Raw genomic sequence first — 22,844 nt, 5'->3', positions numbered from 1 at the left:
CCACAAAGAACTTATCTTCTATTGGGGGAAGATAATACATATGGGAATACTGAAAAGGCAGGAGGTGAAAGGTTATCCATACAGAAGCATTACGGTATATGAGGAAGAAGAGGAATCTGAAGAGAGGTTGGACAAGACCAAGGTGACGAAGGGACTGACCCATGCCTGGAATGCTGGTCTCAGGGACAGAGTCAACAACAAGGAGAAGAAAATACAGGTATGGAGAGATCTCAGAGTGATTATATGATGGAAGGAAGCAATTGAGAATCCCAAATATTTCAATCAGCTAGAAAAAATGCCCAAATCTATCAAAGTGAAATCCAATCTAGATTGATGTCAAGTCCTGTGTTTGGGTTAAAAAACCAGCAACATGAGTGCAGCATAGAAGAGCTCTGGAGAGCTAAGAGCTCATGGGGGAATTCCCAGAGGGTTTTGAGCAGTCTGCAAGCTCAGGGGAGTCAACAATTTGATGTTCTGTTTTAAAAGGTACGATCAAGTTTAGATGATATTCAAAGGATGGAATAACCCATTGGCAGTTATGCTGTTCCTCATTATGCCTAAGACCATATCTAGAACATTATGCTTCTATGGATCTTTTATATGACCTTGTTGCTGCCTGTCCCTTCCTCTCTTTAGTCTGCCTTTTACAAACTGCCAATATAATCTTCTTAAAAAACAGATCTCATTATGTCTCTCTGCTTCTAAAGAATATTCAGTGGTACCCTTTTCCTTTCAGGATGAAATAAAATTTCTTTAGTTTAGCATCAAAATTTTTTCCAACATACCTTTTCAGACTTATTTCCCATTAGTTTCTCATACAATGAATATTATTAAGTACCAGGCATTATGCTAAGCATTACCCCACCACACACACACAGACACAGACACAGACACAGACACAGACACAGACACAGACACACACATACACTTTATTCCAGTAAAAATCACATTCAGCTTTCTATGGACTTGGAATCCCATCTGCCATTTTTGTACTTGTTGCTTCCCATACCTCAGAAGAATATCTTCTCTTTTTACCATGTCAAATCATTTTCTTCCTTCAAAGACCAACTCAGCTGTTAGCTCTTTCAGTAAACTTTTTTTTCTATCCCCTTAATTATTTGTGCTTTTCCCTTTCTCGAATTGCCTTCTATTTTTCATATGTGTGTATGGGAGGTGGGTCCTATATATTCCAAGAGAATGGAAGCTTGTTGAGGTCAGGGAGTCCTTGGTTTCTGCCTTTCTATCCGCAATCTCTCACTTAGTGCCTGTGATACAGGAGGCCCTCAGTAAATATTTTCTTCAATTAAACTGATGGGTTCAGGGGAATGTCAGGGTGTAGAAGGAATTCATATCTGGTCTTATGATGTTTAAATGAAAGAGTTTGGAATTAGGGTTAGCATGAAGAAGGCTTAGATGGGACATGTCACCTAAGTTCAAACATTAGAAGGACTTAAATAATGTATAAGGGATTGTTCTGATCAGTCTCATAGAAAACAAACAAGCAAATAAACAAAACATCTAAAACCTCTGGGTGCACATTACATGAAGGCAGATATTGACTCACTCTGAGCTAAACAATTTCCTCACAATTAGAACTGTCCAATGAAATACTGGATTATGAGGTGGTATCATGTAAGGCTGTGATGGTGAACCTTTTAGAGGGGCAGATAATATGAGAAATGTCCTCAGGTACCTGAGTAGAGGGGGAAGGGAGCACCTTACCCTGCATCCCTCTGGCTTTCTAGTAATGAACTCTGCTGAATTCTGTGCTGGGGCAATAGCACAGCCCACAGAGAAGGCTCTGAATGCCCCCTCTGGCACATGTGCAGTAGGTTCAACACCATGGATCTAAAGCATCCAGGCTTTAATAAGTGGATGACCACTTATTAGGGAGGAATATTATAGAAGGGATTGTACAGGGGTTTGGGCTATATGTCCATTATTCTAACTGACCTGAGCATTCAATCTTTCCAATATCCTAAAGCAGAATGACCATGCTGAAAGAAAATTAGATACAGTGATTGGGTAAGATCTGGTGATTGAGTAGAATTGATACCTAAGGAAATATATTTCTTTTTGAATAACCAGAAAAGTGTGACATAAAATAGAAAGTATTGTTTCTAGACCCTAATCTGAGATATAACTAGGGTGAGGTAACTGGAGTTCTGCCTCAGGGAATTAAGAATAGTTGACATCCATGAGAACCATCAGTTTGGTTATCATTCCTTTCTCAGATACAATGATGACTTTGAAATGATTGTTGTTTCCTGAGGAAGAGGAAGAAAAGAAGGCAGAATGGAGAAGTCTACATGCTTGTGAATAGCATCAGGTAGATCTAGACCAAATGTCCAGAAATCCGGGGGAGAAGGTTTGGGGCCAGTGGGTTGTATTTGTGTCCCTCTCTGTTCACTCAGGACTTCTCAAGCCCAGGGCAGATTTCCAAAGTTCAGTGGATTACTTTTCCAAGGAAGAGGGGCCGAGGTACAGAGAACTCCTAGAGGAGCTCTGAGGTATGGAACTGGAAAGAAGAGGAAGCTAGTGGGGAGTGACTGATTTTTTTCGGCCAAGTAGAAGGCAAAGTCATCTGTTGATAGAGAAGTAAGATGGAAAAGGCGATGGGACTGGAAGAGAAAGAAGGTCTGAAACCAAAAAGGGCAAGTATGGCAGAAAGTTCAGCTAGACAAAATTCTAATATTGCTAGGCAGCAGTGAAGAGGTTGTTAGAGAACACAAAGTCTTGGTGAATCTACGTCAGTAGGTTGTGCTCCTTCTTCCAGAATTATACAAATGTTGAGTGCTAGGATCAGAGAAGGCAAATGGGATGGGGTATGCAACAGAATAAAGGATGGGGGGAGAAGGGGGAGCAAGAGCAAAAATAAGGGTTAAAAATAATGCCAAGTTAAACTGCTTAAGGATAACCTCAAGACTAGGAAGAGAGGAAACAGTCAGGAGCTGGAGTGAAGCAGAAGACTGGATGTCACAAGGAGGATTAAAGTTAAGGGGGAGAGAAGCAGAGAGACACTGAAGGAAAGAATATGATCAGAAGGGCATTTGGTAGAAAAGGGAACCATGCAGGAAATGGGTCAGGATTTTTGCTGGCATGGATCCTGGATCAACTCAACTGGCTATCTGGTCTTCATTTAAGGCTGGGCCCACTCATTCCATCTCTGGTGGCTGTTGGGGCTTTGCTCGGAGTCCCTGTTCCAGATTGCAGGCAAGCAGCTCTCTGCTACAGGTCAGATGCAGGAACAGAGGAGAAGGGAGTGAGAGCACTAGTCCAATGTCATCCTCCCTGTGCTTCTTCCCCATGACCAGTGAACCTCGTAAGAACATACTTCTCCGGAGGAAACAAATGGAAAACGACATTGCCCATTTCTTTGGCTCAGATCACCTCTACGAGAAGAATAACCAGGTAGAAATGGCTCTTTCCATGCAAGAGTCTGGGGTCTTCCCATTACTTTTGGACTAGCAGATCCAAACTTATTCCTAAACTGATAATATTTTGAACAGCCTTACTTCGGGCTGAGAAGAGTAATTTCTGACTCCCTTGAGGTAAAATGGGACTGGAAACCTTCTGTCTTATTGTTATGCCTCATGTTCCCAGTTTCCCGTGGAGAGCCTTCTTTAAAGGGACAATCACAGAGTGCTCAGGGAAGTACCTTTTGTTGATTATTTAATTCATTTGTGTTATTCCTAATGCTATTTTAGAAAAGAGGCAAGATGAAAAAAAGAAAAGAAAACAAAATCACAGATAGCCTAGACTGGTTGAGCCCATTCCCCAAATTGCTCGGTGCAGATGTTCCCTGCCTGGCCTGTTCATTTAGACTCTTTGCCCCAGATGATAAGTGTTGTGTGCTCTCTCTTCTCTAGTTCTCTCTGCCTTCCATTGTCCATTGGATTTCTTCTCTTCTTCATTCTCTAGGTCTTTCCTTTGATTCAATTCCCTTCACTGTCCCAATCTTTTTTCTTTCTTTCTTTTCATTTTAACTTGATCTCATTCATTCTCTAGCATGTTTTTTTTCCCTTTGTTCCTATCATTCTCTCTCTTTCTCTCCCCCTCTCCCTCTCTCCTCCACCAGAAGTAAGTTCTTACCCAGGATGCAACAATAGCCCTGATTATCCATGAGCCAGGGGAACCCAGGGGAAGCCGATTATAGCAGTTCAGATAGAAATACGAATAAACAATAAAGCCCAAACAGGTCTTTTTATTTAACATAAGGCAAAGAAGCTATCAGGAGCTGATGAATACTGTCCCCTAACTGTACAAAGTCGAGATCGCATGTCTTCCAAATATCCAAACATCAGATGGAATGCCATGAAAATAAATAACTTCTACAATAAACAGATGAAAACATATCAAACTGTTATCTCTTTAAACATATTGTAAATAAAAAAATTACCAGTCCTTCTATACAATAAATATTCAGAAACCATTGACATAGTTGAAATGCACTCATATAAATTAACAACTTTAATTAGTTAAAGCACTGCTAGGGGGATGCCCAACCCCCCCAAACCAAACAGACAAAATAAAATAACAGTAACCACAGAGCACAAGCATGTTTAGACCAAACAGGCTTTAGGATATCTTGGCTTTCTGATTCTGTTTCTTTTTTAAAGAAAAATAGTTAAACCATTGTCAATATCTTGTTTTCAAAGCATTTAAATAAAGGGGAGAAATGAGGGAGGGGACAAAGCCAGAGAAGAAAACTCTTCACTTGCTCTCCAAAAGAAAGAGTAAGCAAGTGACCAAATATAGCCCAAGCTGTATTTGTTTCTGCCCATGGAGATGGGACTTCTAACCATTCATTTTCTTTGACCTGCACAACAGCTCCTCCAAGATACAGGGTTTAATTTAAACCCATACAACTCCCTCCCCCGGCCCTCCTGCCCACATCTTCAAGTTTTCATTCTATGTGTAGGTTTTGGGGGTGACTCATTTTTTTGACATCAAAGAGGAAGGATGCCAGGAGGCCCACAGGGAGGGAGGCGTTTACAGGGAGCTGGGTGATTAGAATCCAAGTTCAGTACAAACTGGAACCTCAGAGTGGGTGGGGGCCTGATCTGTGGAGACTCCAGCTAAAACCTTTCTGAGGATCACAGAACTGAATTAAGAAGCGCCCTCAGAAGCTGGATGGTCCAACCTCATTTTACAGATGAACAAACTGAGGCCTGAAGAAATAAAGCAACTTTGCACAAAGCCACGTAGGTAGCCAGGAGGGAGTCAAGATTGGATTCCAAGCCCTGGACACGAGATCCATGGTAACAAAGGAGGATAAACTTCTTTTCACTTTCAGGAGAGAGCAGGTGAGCCTCTGGAGAAGGGATGATGGATGGGATTCAGTCCTAAATAAACACACAGTTCCTTTCCAAAGACAGTGATCTAACGTTGGCATCTGGAAAAGGCTCCACTTTTAAGGGGACTCCGGCAAAACAGTCCCAATCAACAACCCAACTCCCCGGCAACGCCAGCCTGATCTTTTGAGGCATCAGAACGATTTCGTGTGATTTCTACAACTGAGTCCTTCATGAGAGGAGATAGATGTGTGTGTACATGGTGGACAAACCCACCTACACGCGTGGGGATCTCTACGTAGACCATCTCTGTACACAAACACAAATATATGTGTGCTCTGCTCACACAGATCTGAAGGGAAACTGCTTCAAGAAAAGCCAAGTTCAGCTAGAACCAAGCTGCCTAAAGCCAACTGTACTCACACTTGGGAAGTGGCTACCCACGAAGGTTAGCATGAGCACATGATCTCACGCGTCCCCACCGAGGCTCTCAAAGATGCTCAGGATTTCTCGTTCTAACTGCGTGTGGACAAGCCAATCAAATTAGAACCCGTTAAAATCTGGACATGGAAACTAAATGAGTGCTGCTTCTCCCCCCAGTAGCATTCCTGTCTGCTGTGGCTGCCTTCCTGTAAAAAACTCAAATCAAAAGGTTTCCATTTCTCTTTGCTTCCTGCTACATTATGCACCAAGTCAGCTCCACCCTCCTTTGTCTGATGACTTCAACGGATCGTACTCAGTCTAATTGGAAGATGAGTTTTCCAGTTCAGAGACACATAACCAGGAACCAGCTGCCTTTTCTCCCTCCTCTTTTCTCCACTTGGCCCCAGCGGCGCCTCCTTTCGTACTCTGGACCCCTACCTGCTCTTCCCTGGGACTAAAAGTCTGCTGGTCTCTTGCTTAATTTAATTTCGCCTTTCGCCACAGATCCCCAACCTCTCAATAGACCTTAAGAAAATTTGGAGTATCGACAATGACGTGATCTTTTGCCTTCTCCCCGTTCAGCCTTGGCCTGCCAGAGGGGGAAGAGTTCAGAAGCCCGTTCCTTGTTCCCAAGCCCTCCTTCTTGGCCCTGAGTGGCCATTCTCCCACCCAGACCCCTTAGCCTGGCTCCCCTTCCCTGCCCAGTGGCGATGCGAGGCCAGCAGCTCTGTCTTTGGCAGGGTTTGGTTTCTTCCTTAGTCGTGTGTGTGGCTGTTTAGACACACTTACATGTAGGTGGAATATGTGTATGTATGCATATGAACATACACACATGTGCACGTGTGTCTATTTCTGCATACATGCATATATGCAGAATCCTACAGATCAGCCGACAAGGTTTAGAAAGCCTCACTAGTTGACAGAACACTTTAGTGACGAATTGAATTGTTACCCAATTATGCACGAATTGTCCCAAGATTGGTTTTTTCTTTTTGCAAAATGCAAACAAGTCTGTAAAAAAAAATTATATCTGTATTAAAAAACACATACATGAGTAACCCATAGCGATACTAGGCAAGCTAAATACTGTGGAATAAATTAAAAAAACTTAGCTATAATCATGGACTTTGATATTTATAAAACAAAAGGTTTTTTGTTTGTTTTTCTTTTTCTTTTTCTCTTTTTTGCATCGCAGATGATACACAGAAACCCAGGCAGGCACACATACATACAAAAATACATACATACACACACACACTCACACATAGAGTTTTGGCTGAAGATACAAATAAAAAAGAAGAGGTTCAACCCCTGTCCCCTTCCCCCCTCTCTCCGCCTAACTAGTGTGTTCTCTTCTCCTCCCGACACTTTGGACAGCGTGACCAAGAGAAAAATTCGAGGAGACTCCTGTGGCCAATGCCAGCGGTCAGGGGCTTCCGGGAGGGTCCCCCAAGGCCGGGTTGGTCCAGAGAGCCAGCACCTTCCCGGCAAAGCCCGGAGGGCCCATTCCTAACTGGAAGCTGCCAGTGGCCAAGGGTTCTAGAGAGCAAAGCCTCCCCATTGCCACCTGTGCGGGCTCGCAGGTGGGGGTCAGCCGGGGAAAAGAGGAGCAAAGGGGAGGCACGGGATTCCATGGGATTTTAGAGGGGGCCTTCTGGACGCGTCCCTGGCATCCGCAGCTCAGTTCAAAGCAAACGTTAAGGGGATCCCCACGATCTGAAGAGAAGAAAGCCAAAATCGAATCACACCCTCTTGAAAAATACTGTGTTTTGCGCACAAACATTCATTATTTTAGGAACATTGAAAACGACAGCCTGAAGTGCTGAAAATGTATGCGGACATGATACAATGCAGGTAGACATACACACAGGTTCTTATGCACAGGCCACATATACACGGCTGCGCATGGATATTTGTGTGTTGTGCGTGTACACACATGTGAGTGCATATTACTTGCACACACACATACTGTTCCATGAATCAGATTTCCAACAACAGTGTACAACTACTGCACGTCCAGCCAGAAATGTCCCCTGTTTCCTGGATGTACTATGAAGAGGCTGGGCGGAGGTCCAAGGTTTTCCTCTGCACCTCCCTCTCTCTCTCACTCTCTCCCTGGCACCCCATCAGCCTCATCGACCCTGCCTGCCACCGGAAGCCTTCCTGACCCCTCGTCGTCGTCGTCGTTGTCGTCGTCGTCATCGTCGCCGTCGCCGCCGCTGCCGTTGGTGGTCATCATCGGTCGCCTCGGTATGATCCCCATCACAAACAGACTGTTTAAAGGCTCACACAAATGTCTTTGGTGTACGTGTCTATTCATTTGTAAGGTACAAAATAATCATAACAATAATTATAATTATAATAATAAAAATAGCGATTTTGTGTGTGCTAGCAGGTCCTCCATAGCTCACGGTAAGTGCAGCTCTGCCCTCCCACCCCACCCCGAAAATACTTGTTAAATAAGGATTAGACAGGTCAAACACCATCGTAGTGCAAATAGTAAACAATAAAAAACAACAACAACGACATTTACAAAAGATAGAACTGTTTGGATCAAACAGTATTCCTTTCAAGTATCTCTCCTTGAAGCAAAAAAAAATTAATCATGTTACTTCCAATACAAAAAAAAAGTCTTTCTTGTTGTTCTCTCTCAGGTAAACAGTTTCAAACCAATTAGGTTGCATAGTTCTAAGATCATGAGCACCTTAACGAAATGTTACTTGGGATTATTTCCTTCCTTCCTTTCTTCGCCTTTTCCCACATCCTTGTCTTCTCTCTCTCTCTCTGTCTCTCTCTCTGTCTCTCTCTCTCTCTCCCTCTCTCCCTCTCTCTCTCTCTCTGTCTCTCTGTCTCTCTCCCTCCCTCCCTCCCTCCCTCCCTCCAGAACAGTGCAGAAAAGGTGCGACCCCCTGCACAACACATCATCCTTTGCTTGCCAGGTTCACTCGGCCACAGGCGGTGTGTGCAGATGTAGGCGTGGATCTCAGTGTGCACATGTATTGATGTATCGTGTGTGTGTGTGTGGCGTGTGTGTCTGCACACACACACACATACATCATATGGTCGTGCCCTGTGGCCTTGGCAAATTGGGGCAAAAGTCCCTGGGAATGTTCCACGACATGGCTTTCTGGATGCTCTTAGGAATGGGGGAGTCCAAGTTACGGCAAGTTAGGGGAGCAGAGCTCGGGGCTCATGCTGAGAGGGAACAGGGGGCTGAGGCTGCTGCACGTCTACCACCAAAGTAGCCAGTTTGATCTCCTTGGGAAGAAGGGAGGAAGGGGGAGACTCTCCTCTTCCTCCCCTCCAGAGCCCCTAGCTCTTTCACCTGCTTCTTCTCTGAACCCAGGCTAATGATGGTCTGCGTTTTTCCTTCATATGTCTTCGGTTTATTTTATTTCACGGAGAAACTCCACCCCAAAGGAGGGTCTTGTGTCTTGTCATTAGTTGCCTTCTTGCCGTCTCCTGTGTCTTTCCCTCTTGTCTGTCCATCACCCCCCAGCCCCGGGGGCCCCCTCCTTCTACCAGGCAGGAGAGGGCTTAGGAGCAGCCACACTCCTCCACTATCATGTTCTGAATGTCTTTCTTGATGATGTTCTGCCCATCATCATAGTAGAGCATGGACATTGGCCGGAGTTTGGTGGGCACGCAACATGACTTGAGGTTGGAAAAGGGGCTGTGCCCCCTCATGCGGTAGTGGTTGATGACCGTGGAGTGGAAGGACAAGGACGAGCCTGAAGTGCCCGCTATGTGGCTGGGGCACTCTCCCTCGCAGTAGTTGGCATGGTAACCCGTGGGCGCTATGATCCAGTCATTCCAGCCAATGTCCTTGAAGCTGACAAAAAACTGTTTTTTGCAGCAGATGTTGACCTTGCCATCACACTCCAGGCCACGGCGGCGGCGGCGATGCGGGTGGTCCTCAGACTGACGGGCCTGCATCATGAGGAATGGTCTGTGAGTCTGCTCCTTCTCTTCATCTCCTCCTGCCCCTCCTTCTCCAGCTTCCTTCTTTCTCCCTTCTCCCTCTTCTTCCTTCTTCTTCTTCTTGCCTGAGAGCACCAGGTTAGCACCTGTCTCCTGGCACTGGTCACAGACAATCCGCACATCCAGGGAGCTCTTGCCCTGGTCCAAAAGGCGTTGTATGCTGCTGGACACTGGGAAGATATGCCATGTGCTCTTGCGGGCATCGACTGCCTTCTCCGATATCAATTGCTCACTCCTCTCACCCTTGATGCCCACCACCTCGGCCTCGTCTGACAAGCTGCTCTGGGATTGCTTCTGATTCTGGTAGAGTCGAATGGTTACTTTGGTCCTGGTCCGGTTAGCCTTGGGGACTTTCAAGAAGAGCCATATTTCAGCACGCTCCACCACAGAGAGGTCACTACCTTCTTTGGAAATCTCAAAGTGTAGCGTCTTCTTGGGGGTACCTAGGGTTGGAAACACAGGACAGGAAAGAAAAAGTGGGGGTTGGTTAGTGCAAATATTTGAATCTGTTCATTGAATTGGCCAAGATCATAGAATAATTCATTTACAGTAAGAGGGGACCTCAGGGATCATCTGTGGGCAGCCCACTTATTTGATGGAAAAGGCAACTGAAGTCCAAAAGAGGGGAGGGGCGATTTGTCTGAAGGCATCATGGGGAGTCAACGGAAGAGCTGGGACCTGAAGCCAGGTCCTTGGACTCCTGCTTGGCAAAGTTGGGCTAACTATCCTTGAATCAACAGCAGGCACAAGTGTCCATGTAAACAGGAGCACCCAATCATGGACTGAGCATCATGGACCCATCTCTATTTCTGATTGTCTAACTAGACATTCCATCAGGAATCAAGAGCGGCTCTAGAATTCTGGTCCTGAGAGTACTCCTCCCATTTTGATCACTCCATCACTGCCTTTCTTACATAAATAAATACACTCTCTCTTATACAGAACATATCTCCAGATAGAGCATCAATGGAGTCAAGAATGGTGGTGTTCAAATCCCTCCTCTGACCTAATCTGACCGGATGACCCTGGGCCAGACACTTAAGTCCTCAGCATCCTTTAGCAAATGTTTGGAGGCTAGAATTTAAGAGATCCAGGATGCAGATCTGGACAGCAGGCACTTGCCATACCAATGAGATCATTGTTCTTCTAGACCAACCCCTCATACAAATAAAGGCTCATACAAAATCAATATGGCAACCTGATAGGAAAACCAGACTTGTATATACATTAGCCTATAATACATGTCTTTGTAAAGAGGTCTATGTAGATACACACACACCACCCACTCACACGTGTTGTATGTATCTATGTACACATCATAAAACTTAGAATGGGGTGCACATTTTACATTTATACACATAATACCTAATTATGGCTTACATGTGAACATGCACTGCACAAACACATCCATAACATGTACACATAAACATATATGGCTATGTAAAACATGTATATGACCACACAACATGTGTACACATGAATACAAATTCACTGAATCCAAAATTGCATAGAGGAGCATACATAGATCAATATACCATAGACATACAGTTCTCAAAGTTGGGTCTTTGGCCTCCCTAGGGCTCTTTTGGGGATGGGTGAGATCAAAACAATCTATGTAATTAGAGTGAAATGTTTGGAAGGCTAACACAATTCTAAATGCTAGCTAGAAGCTACATCAACGGTCTCGGGGTGGCGGCACGTGCTCAATAGTTTTTAAGGACAGAAATGGGTTCTAATACCAAAATGGTACTGAAGGAGCATTATGGTACTTGAAGCCAGGAGAGCCCTCCGCTTGATTCTGTCTCCAATGCCAGCTGAAGGATCATGATTAAGCATGTAGCCTCAGTTTCCTCATACATAAAATGGGGCTAATCCAGTTAGTGCCGCTTATACTCCCCAAGTTGTTGTGAGTGAAGCTGTACCCCTCTTGTGGGATGATGGATATGATCCCACATGCATACATGCCTAGCTTTACGTGCAGGTTCAATTAGATTCAAACCGATTCACTCCAGCAAGCTTTGGAGGCACTGGAGTGGACACTGGGGAGAAGACGATGAAATAAGGAACTCTCAGCGCCCTCAAGGGGTTCACCTTCTCCTGTGGAAGCGGTGAAGCACCCTAGACATAGCTAATTCAATCCAAAATGGAGAGAAAATGAACCGAAAGTCATTGCTAGAGAGGGTTGGCCTTGGAGAGGATCCCATGTCCGTATTTGCATGCCTCCACAGCAAAGATGGAGGAGCGGAAAGTGCCCAGATAATGGCCCCCACCTCCCACACCCTACCTTTGCCCCCTCACAGCCTGTCTGTCTCCCAGAAAGGCAGCCATGGCTCAGGACTCTGTACATGGCCATGTGGGAACGTGGCCTGTTTCACACCCTGTGCAGCCCACATCCCAGGGGGCAGCCAGATGACCACCGAGTCTGGCTTAGAGTCAATCGATGGGGCAGGAGAGTCAGGGGCTGGGCCGAGGGGCCACTGCAGCCATTAGGATCCTCAGTTTCCCCCTCATCTCGTGGAGGACAACAAAGGTGTTTTCTGCAAATGGGAAGATGGCCCCAAAGGCTGAGCTCCACACTTTCGGATGAAGCAAGAACAAAAGGCCATGGGTAGGCTTTTAGGTGGTCTGGTTTGCCCAGTGCCATGGACGGCGGAGCCTGCTAGCTGAGCCCTGCCAAGCCCCCTCCCCCTCGCCCCATGTGGGAATGCCAGTTCTGCCCATAGTCGTGCTAACAAGCTCCCTTCTGTCTGCCCAGTCCTGCCTCTGAAACCCTAACCACTTCAGGGTGTCAATGGAACGGCCCAGAGACAGTTGCTGCTCAAACAGCCTCGCCAAAGGGCACCCGATTGGTTTGGTTTCTCTAGGAAATTGAGAGCATGAAACTGTAGACTTGGAATCATCCCCAGGATGTGAAAGGACACCTGGTTTCAGTCAGCTCATTCCCACAGACAGACCCTGCCCTGCCGATGCCTGTTCTTGAAAGGAAGGCTTGGGGGAGGGGAAATGGGGGTCAGGGAACGGCGATGGTCCTAGCCTAATGGAGAAGTAACCCTAGAAGCGGCCAATTGGCAGTCTGTAATGCGCTCTATCCTCCTGAAGGACCACTCCTGACCGGTGGGAGAAATGGAGCCCTGGACAAAGCCACTCCAGCCCTCTAAGCCTCAGTCTTCTCATCTGTCACCTGGGGATAATGATGACTACCCAGGGCATCTACCCTCAGAGCTGGGAGAATACAGTGTCCTGGGAAAGGTCACCTCTGATTCATGCAGATGGACACAGCTGACGACATTTGATTTTGGCCGGTCATCTGTTTACCAACCATCCCCAAAGCTGATGCTTAGCAGCTTGCAGGATCCTAGGGTTAAAGCTGGAAGTGACCTAAGGATTCCCTAGTCCAACCCTCTCGTTTTACAAATGAGCCCTAGAAGTAAGTGACTTGTCTAAGATCACTGTTTAGTAAGTGGTAGAACTTGGATTCGATTCCAGGTCCTCTGACTCCCCATCAATTGATCCCCACTGCCTCTTTCAGAACAGAGGAGCAAAGGGATGTTCTAACCAAGGGAGGGTAGATGCCAGGTAATTCCTTTAGCTGTTGTCTCTAAGGCAGGTCTAATCTGGCTTCTCTCCAGCCCTAGATCCAGAAAAACAAGATGCTTCTAGGGTCTGACTTCAGAGCTCTAGAGTGGGAAGGAATCTCTGTGGCCCCTGATTGGAACCCCCTCACTTTACAAGGGAGGAAACTGAGGTTAAGACGCCTGCCCAGAGTGCCACAGGTTAGGAAGTAGGATCTGAAAGCCAGGTTTGCTGACTGCAAGCCTAGTGCTCTCTCCTGCCTCTCCAGTGGGGCCCTGAAGAGCAGACAGACATCATGGGGGCTGCTAAACTGGCCTCGGAGATCCCTTCACAAGGGCTGAAGGTTGCCTTAGAAGACCACTTGGGATTGCTTATGCTCTACCCGAATTTGATTTCTTTGGGGAAGTGTTTCCCAACGACATTTTCACCTGGTTCAGCCACACCCAGCAGTGCTGCAGAGGCCTGGGTGCCAGGGTTTCACCCCTCTCCCCTCCACCAATTGCTTCTCAGGGTAAGAGGGGGATTGCAGCACCCCCTCTTCTCCACCAGGCAGCTGGCCTGGGAAGCAAGTGATTTTTGAGCATCACGGAAACAAGGGATTGGGGAAGAGGGCTCAATTGGAAGGGGCTAAGTTCTTGCAGCTGCGGCTCCATCAAGGACCCAGGACGATCATCAGCTGGCTGCTCCCCTGATACTGCCTGGCCATTTCCCTTTGGGCAATGAGGCCCCCACTCCCCATCCATTCAGACACCCGTTTGGGCATTAGGACACATAGCCAGCATCCCCTTCCATGCAGTTCTCCCCCTTCATATTTCTGACAGTTGGACTATCCCCTCCAAATATCCCCCTCCCCTATCAGTTCTGTAGCCTGGTGTCCATTTCTGGAATTGCTCTAGAATGCCAGTCCAGAGCATTTTGTCAGGGAAGAGCCACAATAACAACAAACATCAAAGGAAAGAAAGCACAAAAGCCAGAGATGCCTTTTCATGGTGGCCGGGGAGAAAGGGGCCAGAGGGACTCCCAGCTTTCTATGGCTGCCTTATCTACAGGTACCATTTTTTTTAAGTTCTCTACCAGCCAGACCAATGGAGGACAGCTGTTTTCTGATGCCCAATTAGAAAGTAGAAGAGGAGAGTGGAAAAGGCACCAGGGATAGAGTCCAGGCTGGGGGGGGGGGGATGTCCTTTTGAGCCCCCCTCTTCCTGGAGGGCCAGGGCTCAGATTCTTTACCTCTTGGGGTCTCAAGGGGCCCCATCTGTAAAATGGGGGGGAGCAATGATCAGAGACAGCAGGAGAGCCCCAGCGAACGTCTGAGCTGAAAGCTAGGCTCCTGGGAACACAGGGATTCCATTTTGTCAGGCTCTGGGGGCTCCATTCCTTAAAAGAGAGGGCAGGGATGGAGGGAGGAAAGGAGGGAGATGACAGGAAAGAGGAGGGAAGGGAAGGGGGAAAGGAGGGAGGGAGGGAGGGAGGGAGAGAGAGAAGCCCCTTGGTATTGTTCATGTTAGGAAGTGCTGGATCTTTTCTCTTCCAACGCATCTCGCAATTCCTCCTCCCTGGGCTTCAGGTTGGCTGGGGGCTCACTCAGGGCTCAGCATCACCTTCCTCTGCCTAGCAGCCCTGCAGGGGCTGACTTCCCACCCTGCCCCCACTCCCTTCGCAGTTTCCTTACCCAAGTCCGACATGAACACACACAGGTGAGGGGGGGATGGGGGGAGCTCCTCCTGCTCCCACATCCCTCCTCCCCCTCCCCTTCCCCTCCATCTTCTCCTCCTCTCCCTCCCCTTCCCCCTTTTGCTCTGCCCTATCTGGCTGGGGGGGGGGGGGGGCTGGGAGCAGTGAGTTGGGCTCTGGGCCGGCCTTGACCTCCCTTCAGATGACCAGTCCCTGTTCAGCTTCCCTCCTGACTCCCTTTGCTCTCTCCCCCTCCCCCTCCTGCCCCTGCTTGATCCAGGAGGCGGGCATCATCCTGAAGCCTTCCCCTTTCTCCTGAGCCTGCTCTGCTCAGCTCTGCCACAGGCTGAGTCACTAGGCAGGGAAGACCCACGCAGGGGAGGGGAGGGGAGGGGAGGAGAGGGGAGGGGGGAGAGCTGCGGGCTGCCTTGGACTCTCTCCAGGGTGGCCCTCCCAGGTGTCCACGCAAAGGCTCAGGGTGGTCCAGGAAGTAGATCAAGCGTAAAGGATGGGAGTGGGGAGGCCATCGGACAAAACCGGGGAGCCTGGAGCCTGGTTCCTTGGGCTGGGGGAAGCAGGGCTGAAGAAAGGCCTGTGCCCAGCGAGGGAGGGAAGAGCGCAGTACCAGCCAGCACAGGGACCCGCAGGAGGACACAAATTTGTACGCACTCAGGGCTAGTTCCAGCCACATCAGCTCAGCCCACAGGGGCTCTTCTCCACGGAATACTAATCCATTTTTGGTTCTGGTCAGAACTCGTGACTTCCTGTGGACCCACTGAGGCTGGCCATCTCTTTCTCTGTCACCCCAAGCCTGGAGAGAGTTCCCTGGGGTTACAGGGCCCATATGTATGAGAGGAAGGACTTGTATGCAAGCTCCTGGGGTCCGAAGTCAGCTCTCTAGCCTCCACCACCTGCCACCCAAGAAGCATCGGAACAAGAAGCCTGGCCAGGCAGGGAGTCCCCTCATTCATTAGTGTCTCTCTAGATCCAATCCTGGACACCCAGATTTGGGGCTGACCTTCTCCTGTGGGTCCTACAGCTAGTAGCAATGATGATGCCCAAGACCAGTAACGACTGGCATTTCTGTCAGCGTTTTACCTAGTTTCTCCCATTGGATCCCTATGACTCCATAAGGAAGGTGTTATTCCCATTTTACGTATGAGGCAACTGAGGCAGAAACAGGTTAAAGGACTTGCTTCAGCTCCCAAAGAGAGCCAGCAAGTCCAGTCAACTATCCACCTCGCCATTGGGCTTCAGAGGCCCCCCAGGAACTAATTATGTTAATAAGAGAAAATGAGAGGAGATCATCATCATCCTAAACAAGCACTTCACCCCAGTGCAACAGTCTGTGCAGTACTAAGCATAAAATGACAGGAAGAGGACAGTGACCAGGCCAGGACCCTTCCATCTAAAATCCAGTGAGAAAAAACCAGAGGTGACACCATAAGATGAGTCAGAAGGACAGTAAGCAGAATGTGGGGTGTGGAGAGTGGCCAGATGCTTAGGAATCAGGATCGCCTCCTTTCCAGGCCTCCTCTGCTACCCCCAGATCGCTGTGGCACTTTGAGCAGGTGTCTGGAAGGTTCAATGCTTAGGTTTAAGATTCTCTATGTCAGCGGAGGAAGTCTCCACACTGGGAAATCCCTACCTAGCTCAGATCTCAGGCAGGCCAAGAAATAACCAAGGGAGCAATAGCCACTGGTTGCCACATGATTGCAAAGGGCTTTCAATCCTCTGCTCTCTTCTGACCCTTACAATACCACAACTGGGAGGGATGCTAGCTCCTAAGTTTCCAGGGTGACTAGAGGAAGAGAGAGGGTCCTTCTTGTTTAGATAAAGAGTTTAAACTTACATGGAAAAAAAAAAACTTAAAAAAAAAAAGAGGTTCTCCTCCCCAGAGCTCTGGGACTTCAAAGTTCCATCTTGGTGTTCAGAGCTTGTAAATGGTTCCGCCCTACAAAATTACCGTTTACAGCCATCGGACCCATGAACTCCTCCACCCATGGGCTCCTGCAATTCCCTTCCTTAGAAGGTCAGGGGTGTGTGGGGAGTACCCAATAGACCTAGAGGGGCTCTTTGGACAGGGTAGCTTGGGTCCTTGTTCTCTCCTGGAAAAGGCTAAGTGAGCCTGTGATACTCCAAGATCTGAGTGTGAATAGAGAGAAGGGAGCAGGGAGGTGCTAGGTGAGGAAGGGAGGAAGTCTCCTCTCTGGGTACTCTCCCCACCCCCAACCTCCTCAGCAAGAGGAATCCCTCACTTTGGCCTAAGAATCCCATCCTAGCTGATGGCCTCCAGAAATTCTGCAGTTTGAGAATTTCCCAAAGCACCTGGGACTTCTGTCCTTTTCCCTTGGGATCTAGGGAAAGAGAGGGCAACTAGGAAGGTCTTTTTCCACCTTGGCACTAGAAAGCACTCTAAATAATGTCTGAGCCCTGGCCTCAGGGGTCCCTGGATACACTGAGAGAAGGTGATAGATAATTGTCACTGAGAAAGATTTCTTTCTAAAGGAAGCTGATAGAAAAGACTGGCACCCACCTCCCCAGATACACAGAGGCTGAGCATGGTTGTACACATTACAGACATTTAAAGATACAGCTCTCTCTCTCTCTCTCTCTCCCCCCTCTCCCCTTTCCTCTCTCTCTCCTCCTCCCTCCTCCCTCTTTCTCCCCCTCTCTCTCCCTCCCTTCATTCCCCCCCTTCTCTTTCCCTCCTCCCCCCACTTCATCTATCTACACTGACAAGCCACCACAATCGCTTGAGCTCTCTTTTCTCCCTTTCCAAGGACAAGGTTGCTTCAGGGCCTCACTCTCCCCTAGCTGTCCAAAAGAAACCAGGGACCAAACTGCAAACCAACTGAGCAGTCAACCAATGGTCCAAGGCACTGCACTTATTGGCCATGGAGCACCCTAGGGGCTGATGCCAATTGTCAGTGCCATGTCAAAAATGGCAGCATCCCCAGACACTGAGCACAACTCCCACAAGGTGCCAAGTCAACCCTCCGAATGTGCATGGGTGTCCATGTACAAGCACACATGCTCTCCTATAGTCATTCGCCATTGCTCGTGCCACTAGAGAAATCGCTGGGACCTGCCAGGGGGCTGCACCAGTGCAGAGAAGGAAGGAAACTGTTCTGGGGTCAGCCACTGCCTTCTGGTGCTGAAGTCACTTTCCCAGCTCCTCGGCTCGGTTTGGTTTTCTAATCAAGAAATTGGTTCTTTAGCCTGCATCCATGGCAAGAGTTCTCTGCCCTCCCCTCCCCACTGCTTGTCCAGGTCTCCCTCGGTGCTGCAGGGAGCCAAGGTAGGGGCTCAGTGTTCCCATCCTTTCCAGCGATGGGTGAGTTCTAGCATGGCAGCTCATTCAAGCTCTGCTGCAAGCCCTGCTCAGGGGGAGGGGGCACAAGTCATGCCAAGAACCTCAGCCCTCTGACCATCTGGCAGTGAGTGGCTTCTATGAGGAGACTAACAGAGCTCTGGGGCCAAGTCGCTAACAGGCACGAAGCAAAAGGCTTTGGAATGCGCCCTCTTGTGGCCCGTCCCCTCTCCTAAGCAGAGAGCTAGCTGGGCGACCCCCACACAAGCTGCAGCATCTCCGCAGCCTGAGAGAGAGCCTGCTCTCTGGGCCCAGTCCAGCCTGAGCCCCAGGCAGAGTGGGTGTCTCTAGGTAAGGAATCAATCAGCCACTGGAGCCCCTCAGCAAACAATACCCTCCAGGCCCCAGGATTCCAGGGACCTCCTCCCGCAGCTTTCTCAGCAGTTGCTCCAGTCTGGAGGTTTCAGATTTCTCCTCTCTTTTCCTTCCTAGTTATCTCTCCCCTCCTCCTCCCTGCTGCCTGGGGGCTGCTCCGAGGCGGTCACCTAGCTGCTAGCTAGTAAAGTGGCCAGCCCCATCCTGGGGCCTGGGCAGGATCCCAAAGCTTAACGGTTCACTGACTAAGAAGTTCCCTTCTTTAAGAAAGCAACACCCTCGCCCCTCTTCTTCCCCAGCCGCTGCTCCGGAGCAACCCTGGCAAAACTAGAGGGAGTCACCTGCAGGCGGAGGGAGTGAGCCTCTCCCCACCGACGCCCATCTCTACCTGCCCTCGGAAAACTGGGCAATCCCTGGAGGCCATTCTCCGAGGGGAGGGAGCCGAGCCCTGCCAAGGGCTCACCTAGGTTCCAGAGGTAGCCCTGGCTTGAGAAGTCAGGGGAAGACAGTTGTTGTTTTGTTTTGTTTTTTACTCAATGGAAGAAATGGGGCTGAGGGACTGCATCAGCACAGCTGTCTCCCTACTGCTTGTCATTGGCTTGAAAAAAGCCATGCCTGGAGGTAGAGCAAAGAGAAAGCAAGCGGGAGGCCTGCCAAGAATGACATGGAGCTCCATAGTCACAGCCATGGGTGCTTCAACAGCAGGCTTCTGGGTCCTCCCCATGGCCCCTCTCTTCCTGGAATGCGCCCCAGGAAGCCAATGACAAAGAGATGGGCAAAAAGGAAATGGGTGGCCAGGATGATGCTCGGTGGGCTGCGGGGCATTTCACTGGCTCAGATTTGTGCCAGAGAAAATACCTTAGGAAGGAGGTCCTTCTGATCAGCTGGAGGTCCCTCCCGGCTGGAAGATGTTCTGTAGGGCACCATTCTGGAATGGCCATCTGGCTATTGTCAGCCCCTCCAGTTTTCTACTCTCCCCCTTTTCAGTAGATGACACTCTCATCGTCTGAGCGAATTTTCAAGCCCAAGGCCAAGCCCAAGGCCTGACTAACTCCATAGGTAGGTTTTAAGTCAAGAGTTCCTCAACACAGGTCGGACAGACCCAGCAATAATCTGCTTAAGCCTCGGGATCCCTTCTCAGAGGGACGTTAGGAATTCCCGGTATAGAATCCGCAGGAATACAAAGGAAGCCACTTAAACTGAAATAGTTATCTGAACTTAAAAAAAAAAAAGTTCTCACCCCCATGCTAAGAGCCAGGAGCCCCCGTTCCTTCATGGGAAGGGGATGAAGCTCTCTAATGGGGGGGGGGGGCTTAAAAACAGAAAAGACCTTTGCCACAGGCTTGTTCCCCAACCCTCCCCGCCCTGAGCTCCCTCCCCCACTGAATCTTCAGACTAGCAGCGGAGAGCTCTCCCCGACAGGCTGAAAACTCTCTCGACAATGTGGGATTCATTTAACTCCTTCAGAAAGAGGGCTCGATTCCCTTCAAACTGACTGCTTAGCAGGTAGGGAAGGCAGAGAAAAACGCAGTCTGGACTGAGAAAGAAAGAGGCAGAACGATGAGGCAGGGTGGCAAGAGCATAGGGAGAGCACTTGGGCGTTCCGGGCCCAGGCGGAGCCCCATTCTAGACTCCGGAATGAAGTCGGTCCTCTTTAGGCGCCGAGAGTCCCGATCCCGGCCACCCCAAAGGGGCCACCTCTGTCAAAGACCAGGCAGTACGCGAGGGTAAAGCCGGGTGATGAGGAGATCCAGTGGATCAAAGGTTATGTCGGGTACAGAAAAATATGCAGCCCTTTTCTTTGTGCCCGGGGACTTGGGCACTGGGATGGCAGGCAGCACGGCCTAGGATGATGGCTGCTGACTATCTGCCTCCAGATTCAGCGGGCAGAAAGAGAAGGGTTGCGGGGAGTTCCTGGCCAGCCCCACGTGTGCGGGAGCGAGCACTAGGAATCCGTAATGCCGGACTAGACTGAGGAGGGCAGCGGAAGGTGGTTGGCAGCAGTAACTGTACACTTCCTGACCTGGCATTTCTTTCTTGCCAACAGGACCTCTGAGTCAACAGGTTTTCAGGGCTGAAAACTCCCGAGTGCGAGGATTGCCTGGCTTGTGTGCTGGCCATCACCAACTTCTCAGCAGTGCCTGGAGCCTCCTTTCTCTCCCGAGGCAAACTAGTGTCCTTCCTCCAGCAATTCTGGGGGTGGAGAAAAGCCCTTTGCCTGCTGGGATCCAGGGACAAAAAGCTCCTTTGGGGGATGTGCTTTGAACGCTTAGCGGGCTTCTGCCCTTTTCCTAGGTACCAGCCAGGCCAGGTATTTTCTCCCCTCCCAGCCAAGCAGGCCGGGGGAGCCCCTCTCTGGCCCGGCAAAGCTCTAGCACTCAAGGACCCTGTGAACAAGGGCCCGAGAAGGAGTATCTGCAAGTGGCCAGCAAGGTTGCATTCCTTGGCAGGGGGCAGCCTCTCCGAAACTTCCCCAGAACAAGCCTCTTTTTTCCCTGCTTTCTTTTTTTGGTTCAGAGGGCAAAAGTCAGTGTTACAAATGTTACCCATGTGAATGCCAGCTCAGAGGGAGCTGACAGCAAGTGCGCCTGCCCCCAGCCCTCCCCAGCTAACGCCCAGGGAGGGCTACCAAGAGCCAGATCTATATGGATACCGATGCGGGGTCTGCCCAGCTGTCTGCCCCTCTGATCCAGTATCCTTCCGGCCGCCTGGCTGACCCTGTCCGTCCCTCAGCATCCAGAGCTTCCGTGGCCCTTCAGACCATCCCGGCAGCTGTGGCGGCGGCGGCACCTCAGCTTTCAAACAATTCTGTCTCCCCTTTCTTTCTGCCCCTCCTCCCCCCACCGCGTACAGAAAACCAAAACAAACCAATACCGCAGCCACCCAACTGAGCTCTGGCCCGGGGCCCTGAACAGAGCTGCTCTGGCGCTCTCCGCTCCAGCTCCCGCTCCCCGGGGCTGGCCGCCACCCTGCTCCCCCAAGACCGACAAGCCGGGAGCGGGAATCGAGCGCGCCCACCTCCTCCCTCCGCAGGCACCCAGCGCTTGCCGGAAGCCTGGGCAGCCGGACTTTCAGCTCTGGAAGGCTGCTCACAGGCATCTCTGCCCTCTCTCTACCTACTCCCGCCCCCCACCCCCGTCGGGGCTGTCCGTTTTAGGAAGTGTTAGCAGAGGAGAGCCGGCAGAGCCCGCTAAAGCCCTAGTCGAGAGCAGGAGACGCAGCCCCCAAGGCCCGGGCAGTTCTGTGTCCCGGCTGCCCACCTCTGCCTCCCCGGCTGCCCAGCCAAGACCAAGGACATCTGGTGGTTCTGCTCAGTTCCGTGCCCAGACTGCCTAACCCCGACCAAGGGTAGCTGCCGATGCAGCCCGTCCAGGTTCTGCTCAGTCCTGTGCCCAGACTGCCCACCCCTGCCTGCCTGGGCAAGCCCAAGGGCAGCGACCGATGCAGCATTCAGGTCCTGCTTCGCTCTCTGCTCAGGTGGCCCACCCCAGGCCAAGGGCAGCGGCCGATGCAGCCCATCTAGGTCCTGCTCAGCCCTGTGCCCAAGCTGTTCACTCTGTCTGCCTGCCCAGCCACAGCCAAGGGCAGCAACTGCTGCAGCCCGTCCAGCTCTTGCCCCGTTCTGTGCCCACCCCTGCCTGCCTACCTGCTTGCCCAGCCCAGGAGTGCCAGAGTGTAGGGGAGGACACTCGTAAGTTCAGTGCGATGCGGGTGGGGAGCCACGGGGGCGAAGCGGCAGGCACCCACCTGACTCGGCGAAGGTGATGATCTCGGAGGTTTGCTCCAGGAGCTCATTCATCTCGGCCCGTCGCCCAATGTCGTCCTCGATCTCCACGTACCCGTTCTCGCCCACCTTGCCCACATGCAGCTTTTTGATGGCATTGAGCAGGGCCGCCTTGGGAACTGGCTGGGTGACGTCGGGTCGCTTCTTCAAGTGCAACATGTTCAGGATGTGTTTCTTGACGGCTTCCACCATCTCAGGCTGGGAGCTGGGCATCTCCTTGGGCAGGCTGCTGAGGGCACAGGACGGGCACTCCGAGACGGGACCCGGGCTGGCGCCCTCCGAGCCTGGCGTGGGGGAGCTCCTTACTCGAATCCAGCAGAGAGCCAAAAGAAAGCCTCTCAGCGAGAGCCCAGGCATGCTGGCCGCCCGAGCTGGGGTGACTCGCTTTTTTTAAAAAGCCCGGGGAGCTTGGCCCCCTCCCTCCGGC

The 22,844-nt window shown here is 50.1% G+C and overlaps 1 protein-coding gene and 1 long non-coding RNA gene across 2 annotated transcripts; one reads left to right on the top strand and one right to left on the bottom strand.

Moving 5' to 3' along the window:
• Positions 1-1,678: 1,678 nt before the first annotated feature.
• Positions 1,679-4,347, top strand: LOC130455378 (uncharacterized). The gene is made up of 4 exons (XR_008913295.1): positions 1,679-2,025; positions 2,235-2,329; positions 3,315-3,411; positions 4,219-4,347. It is a non-coding gene; the product is annotated as an uncharacterized LOC130455378 (long non-coding RNA).
• Positions 4,185-22,838, bottom strand: INHBA (inhibin subunit beta A). Its single transcript, XM_001362700.4, has 2 exons — positions 22,381-22,838; positions 4,185-10,141 (listed from the first exon to the last, which is right to left on the bottom strand). Exons 1-2 carry the CDS (start codon positions 22,772-22,774, stop codon positions 9,255-9,257), a joined length of 1,281 nt encoding a protein of 426 aa, XP_001362737.1. The 5' UTR covers positions 22,775-22,838; the 3' UTR covers positions 4,185-9,254.
• Positions 22,839-22,844: the final 6 nt, after the last annotated feature.

The sequence above is a fragment of the Monodelphis domestica genome, chromosome 7 (genome assembly GCF_027887165.1).
Source record: "Monodelphis domestica isolate mMonDom1 chromosome 7, mMonDom1.pri, whole genome shotgun sequence".
In the NCBI taxonomy this organism is placed as follows: Eukaryota; Metazoa; Chordata; class Mammalia; order Didelphimorphia; family Didelphidae; genus Monodelphis; species Monodelphis domestica.
This window is presented reverse-complemented; position numbering and strand designations above follow the sequence as displayed.

What these genes read in the sequence shown, in the direction of transcription:
- INHBA (XM_001362700.4), bottom strand. Translation starts at nt 22,774, where the DNA reads ATGCCTGGGCTCTCGCTGAGAGGCTTTCTTTTGGCTCTCTGCTGGATT. An exon ending in CATCACCTTCGCCGAGTCAG is followed by an intron (nt 10,142 to 22,380) that starts GTGGGTGCCTGC and finishes TTCCAACCCTAG; the next exon opens with GTACCCCCAAGAAGACGCTA.